Source organism: Frankliniella occidentalis, unplaced genomic scaffold (assembly GCF_000697945.3).
Source record: "Frankliniella occidentalis isolate FOCC.00 unplaced genomic scaffold, Focc_3.1 Scaffold55, whole genome shotgun sequence".
NCBI classification, from domain to species: domain Eukaryota; kingdom Metazoa; phylum Arthropoda; class Insecta; order Thysanoptera; family Thripidae; genus Frankliniella; species Frankliniella occidentalis.
In genome coordinates, this window is record NW_026267185.1 from 985,524 (window position 1) to 991,318 (window position 5,795).

The 5,795-nt window shown below is 41.6% G+C and overlaps 1 protein-coding gene and 1 long non-coding RNA gene across 2 annotated transcripts; one reads left to right on the forward strand and one right to left on the reverse strand.

Annotated features, from left to right (window-relative positions):
• Positions 1-148: 148 nt before the first annotated feature.
• Positions 149-1,273, reverse strand: LOC127749455 (uncharacterized). The gene is made up of 3 exons (XR_008011158.1): positions 1,015-1,273; positions 762-830; positions 149-283 (listed from the first exon to the last, which is right to left on the reverse strand). It is a non-coding gene; the product is annotated as an uncharacterized LOC127749455 (long non-coding RNA).
• A 2,055-nt stretch (positions 1,274-3,328) lies between these two features.
• Positions 3,329-5,092, forward strand: LOC113211176 (uncharacterized). The gene has a single exon (XM_026429481.2). The coding sequence runs from the start codon at positions 3,329-3,331 to the stop codon at positions 5,090-5,092; it is 1,764 nt and encodes a 587-aa protein (XP_026285266.2).
• Positions 5,093-5,795: the final 703 nt, after the last annotated feature.

The following is a 5,795-nucleotide window of genomic DNA, read 5'->3' on the forward strand; positions in this document are numbered from 1 at the left end:
AAAAAAAAAATAGTAAAAAAAAAAGTTTGGGAGATGGCAGTAATATGGATGGCCATCACCGTCGGTGTGCGAGGTTGGGGCACACGACAAATTGAAAGAATATTGTTCTGTCAATAACTTAAGACCAACACTTGCCTGTAGAAGTGGCGTAACATTGGCGGTTCTGCGCCGGCCTGGCCAACACTGGCAGATCTGGGAAGGGACGGTGCTCACTGGCAGATCTGCTTTTCAGGTGTCCTGCACAGTAAACTTTGGCAGTAAGCCTCTTAAGTTGAAGTTCGTGCTGGAAACACGTGAACGAGTGTTGCAAAATCTCGTTTACTGTGGCCAAAAGGAGGAATAATGCACGAAGAGTTACAAGCTTACTGGACGTCAGTTGCGGCTTAGGAAAAAGCATAATATCTGGTTGGCTTTTACTGGTCTGTGCGAGGTTGGGCACCGACTTAACTTGTTAAACTTGGATAAGGGAAAGTAATTAACCCCTATCCAATATCAGAAGGGAGGAGGCAATAATGGTGGGAGGCCTCCACCGGAGAGTGCGGGGCAGGGGCACCTCTTTAACGTGCTGCAAAGGAAAGCACGGCAAAAAAAAACACCAAAAAAAAAAAACACAAAAAAAAAACGATACAGTGCAGTACAAAGTTACTACGTTCCCGTCGTCTGTGCTGAAAACTGTGTTTGTCAAGTGTGTGCCAAAAGGCCAAAAGAAACTTGAAAAATACTGTGCTTTAAACTCTGAGTGCAATTCTGTGAGTCTGTACCTAGCACTTTGTGCTGGTATTGTCGGCTTCGCCTCAGAGATGTCTTCGCAAAGTGATAACTGCGTCTCGCTAGAGACAGAAAATTTACCATTGGATGCAGTGTGTGCCTTTCATCTTACTGATGAAAATGATGCACTGTTCTCAAGTCTTCCTATTCAGGACGAGAGAGATGACTCTGGTTATAGGCCGTTGACACCATTCACACCAAATAGAGAGGTGTTACCGTCACCTTCCTTCGAGGTCTTACCGTTACCTTCTCCCGACGGAGAATCTGTGACGTCTCCCGAAGAGGAACGGCTTGCTGAAGAGAGTTTGGGACACGATTCTGGTTCTAAACCCATTGCCACACCGTCTGTTAGAGAGGGGGCCGAGAAAAACATGGTCCCCTTTGTTCGTCTTGTCAGAGATCCTTACGTCGAGAATTTGGCAGAAGCAATGCAGAATACAAAGCAAGATGTCAAACTTTGCTTGTCTCCAAAAATAATTTTGAAGCGCGACTGTAAACTCAATGCTAAGGCAGTAAATTTGAGGAATAAAAGTGGAAAACTTGTTCATTTAATACCAAAATTGAAAATTGTTAAAAAAAATCAAAAAACATAAATAAAACGTCAATTAATGTGTATCAATGATTGTTTTATTTAAAAACTGTGCCATTTGATTTAATCGAGAGCAGATTAAAATAATTTTATGTTTGTCCATTACTGTTAATAAATTGAAAATTTGTTTCGAAAAGTGGCACACAGATCTGAGTTTCCACGTCCCCGTCGTCTGTGCTGTTCACTTAGTGTGCCAGTCTCTGTGTCTGTACTTGTATTTGTGTGTACCTGTGCTGTCGGCTGCGCCCTTAAGGCCAAGCGAAACTCTTTTAAAAAAAAAAAACTGCATTTTGTTTTGAGCTTCAGTCTGTGAGTCTGTACACGTCACTTCAGTGCGTGTATTGTAGGCTGATCTTGAAAAGGTGCTTAGTTGGCTGAGCGATTAGCGAAGCCTATTACTCCAGTGATGATCAAAAAGTTTCGCGTCTGTCTGTCTGTGTGTGTGTTTGTCTGTAGTCACGATAACTCGAGATAGAATTCAGCTAGCGACCTGGGATTTTCAGGGTCGTTCTGTGTCATAAAAAGACAGATCGAGTTCGAAGATGAGCATTCTAGCTCAAAAATTGGATTTTTAAAAAATCAAAAACGACAGTTCCTGAAAATGACGTTTTAAAAAAATATTTTTTTACAGTTTCCTAAAGGGTAACTCATCAAAGTAGAGCCCTATGGGCGGAAATTTCGTCCGTTTGGCTCTATCTTTAACCATTTAGGCCACAGGGAGTTTTTGACGAAAATAATCGAAAAACATGTGCAACGCTGCATTCTTAGTCGAAGTGACGGGAAGTTGACGGGCCGAAGGCCCGTATCTTTGTGTACATTTTAGCGCTTCCCGACTCGGGTATCAGCGCCGCAGGCCTAGGTAGATGTATGCCAGACGCGTCGCAGCGTAACAGTGTTTCGTGAGATATCGCGAAGCCTGTTACGCGAGACGTGGTCTGGCGTACATCTACCTAGTTACTTATTACATTTTCTTATTGCAAAAGTTCTGCAAAGAGTTCTTTATTTTTCCAAAATTCACCATGGGCCTGATTGAATTTCTTTTTGAAGACATTTCACGAGGTCCAGAAATCAGAGAACGAGTCGTTGAATTTGTTTGTAACAGATGGGACGAACATCAATGCCGTACTTCCAAAAGCAACAAGCCTTATGAATGTTTGCTTGAATATCGTAAGTTTGCATGCAGTTAAAATTAAGCTTTAACAGTGTTGCCAGATCGTGGGAATTTTCCTATATTGTGGGAATTTTGAAGGCGAAAGGGGCAAAGGGAATTTCAGGAAATTATGGCCAAAATATGGGAATTTTCGAAAAATGGCTGACTGTTTTCCTTATTTGTTGAAATTCGGGTTACTCTAGGTCAATTAGTTTACAATGTTTGTCAAACTGACATGTTGTGTGATATCCGGAGCGATCTGAGCGGCAATTTTGTAAAGCAACTACAGTCTTAATCACATTTATTGATATTAATCATGGCACATGTGGCAGTCTGTTGCTTAAAAAATTATAGGCATTAAATTAAAGTAATGGCACAAATAAAGAGTAAAATATTACAGCAAACATGGCACTTTGAAAATTAAACATAAAAATAAGTAATTGCATTACTCCAACGGGTAAAACCAGATTACAGTCTCGCAGCCATGACTAGCACGAAATATGATACTTTTATGATGTATCTAATCATACATATTTTTATTGTGCTTACTTAAATGATCTTTGGTTACTTTGTACTGCTTCCGGAAAGAGCTGAGATTCCCAAACGTAGTAAGGTTAGCTCAAACGACTCTCGCGCTACCGTGTTTTCCCATGTGACTGACACCAAGACCAAGAAAAGGTCACGCATGGATAGCTAAAGTTCAAAGACTTTCTGATGAAGAGATTAACAGCTACTCCGTGGAGAAAAAAGAAGGATATCTCCATCTGGCTCAGAGAGACCAAAATCACGAAGTTGAAGAGAGTTACTGGCGTTTCGGTGAAATGACTGCTGCCGGTCCTCTGACCGTCATGCCTGAAAAATTTTTCACTTACGGCGAAGGGAAAAATTATGACTGCCTGCCCGAAAAGAGAAAAGCTGTAACTGAGACCATTAGATCTAACATAGCTGAACTATACACTGGACCGCAAGGGAGTGACATGATTGTACATGAAGTCCCTAGAGAAGACATTGTAGATGAAAACCCGGAGGCCCCAACCGTGGCTGCAACCGTAGCTGACATTGGCGCGTTACAGACGGTTTATGACGAAATCTTTCCCGGGGCTTCGCTCCACAATTATGATTACGACCACAAACATTTTGAAGCATCTACGTACCAACCTAAAGTAGAAAATGTGGAAATTCTCATTAATAGGAACAATGTAAATATTCCTTCTTTTGATAAAATGTCACCGTTGCTGAGAACGGCTGTACCGAAGATCCGGGACAAGACTCGTCTGGAACTATTATATGCAGTTGCCCATGGTAACTGCAGCGTGGCCAAATTGCGAGCATTATCTGATGAAGGTTGGGTTTCGGGCCATATGGTTGATGTATTTGTTGACACCTACGTGGCTCCGGAGTATAGTGATATGTTCGCAGAATTTGCAAATGAGCCTATTCAAATAGACGAAGAAGCTTTCAACGACTGGGTTAAGACTAAGGAAGATTTTAAGTTGGGACTCATGACCGATGACGCTCCGTTCACCTATGAAGAATTCAAAAAGTATGATCTGAGCATCAAAACCACATGCAAACCCACACTTACTCAGGCTTGTATAACCACCTATTCAGCGCCACAAGTTATAGCAGCGCAAAACCAGAGATGCAATGCACTCTTTGGCCCTTATGTACGCAAAGCGATGAATAGATTAATGCATGTATTAGATCCCACCTTTTCCATTTACACAGACTGCTCTCCAGAAGAATACGCTAACATACTTTCACAATCCTTTCCTCCGGATTTGCTAGATCATTCATGCAAAACCGAATTGGATATTTCAGAGTATGATAAAAGTCAGGGCCTGCTTGCCATCAACATCATTGTAGGGATTTTTAGAAGATTGGGTGTACCAGAAAATGTGTGTCGTGGTATGTATGAGAGTCATCGAAACACCGTGTTGGTGTGTCGAGAATTTGGAGTTAAGCTATTTGTGGACCTACAGATGAAGAGCGGTATTAGTTGGACATTGGCCGGCAATACCTTTGTAAACATGACCGCTGCTGCATGTACTTTTGATTTGAAGAAATTGCCATTGTACCGCCAATACCGAATCCAATACAATTACTTGGCTCACGCTGGTTTTGTAGGCGACGATAGTTTTATCCTGTCTCCAGAAACTTTCGAAAGGAGCCTTGCAGCATCCTATGGGTCATTGTTTAACCTTGAAGTGAAAGTGCTAACATATGAAACTCTTTCTTTCTGTTCCAAGTTTGTCGTGAGAGACGGTGAAAAAATAGCTTTTGTACCAGATGTTGTAAAAGTTCTTTCAAAATTGGGTAGAAATGATTTGACCAACCCTCAGCATGTTGAGGAGTATAGGATATCATTGGCTGACAATTTGAAGTGTTTGAGTAACGCTCGCCTTATTCCTGAAATAAGTAGAATAGTTCAAGAAAGATATGGGAGCGGAATCAACACTAACACATTATGCACAGAATTGTATAATCTATCCCAGGATAAGGAGAGTTTTCAGAGACTTTTCGAAATCCCCAAGGAGGGTCGTATATGCTACGATCCCTCATTGAGGAAAATTTCAATCATGTAGTTTTTAAAAATTTTTAACCTTCTGTTATTTGGTCAGAAGTTCAATTTTATCTTTGTCGTTTCCTTTGTTTCTCTTGTTTTCTTTCTAGTTTTTAGTAAAGTTCCGCGTCATTTACAGTAGAGATTTATATGTGTGTGAGCTGTTGGATATTTTAAAAAATGCATGCAACAAGACTAAATATATTTTGATTTACTTTTATACCTTAAAGTTCCTTGTCAAGTTAGTCAGTTGTGGGAAATCTCTCTGCCTCTCTGCAGCTGATAGCGCTGTAGAAGCATCAAGAAACTTAGCCTCTTGAACTACTGGATTGTTGACCGGTAGGTACTTCTTCAGCTCTACAGCAGCAGTAACATAGAAGTCCAGGCAGCGCAATCTAAAAGTCTTGATATCTTGGTCGCTTCTGGCCCTACGCTTCTCCTCAGTGTTCAGGTCATGCTGATCCGCGTCCGGACGTCCGATCGAGGAGAGGGTTTCCTCGACGTGCGGTCCTAGGTATACACGCTTCAAAGGAATCTGAAAGTCATAAATTAAAAACGTTATAAAAATACAGGGAAATACAGGGTGGGTGTTTCGCACCGTGATTTTTTATCTGCTTATGCTGTACCGGATTCATGCGTGCGGACGGGTTGCATACTCGTACGGGCCGTAAGGCGCCATGGCGAGCGACGATAGGCAATCCCGCCCGCACGCATTAATCCGGTAC

Coding starts and splice junctions, on each gene's coding strand:
- LOC113211176 (XM_026429481.2), top strand. CDS start 3,329: ATGACTGCTGCCGGTCCTCTGACCGTCATGCCTGAAAAATTTTTCACT.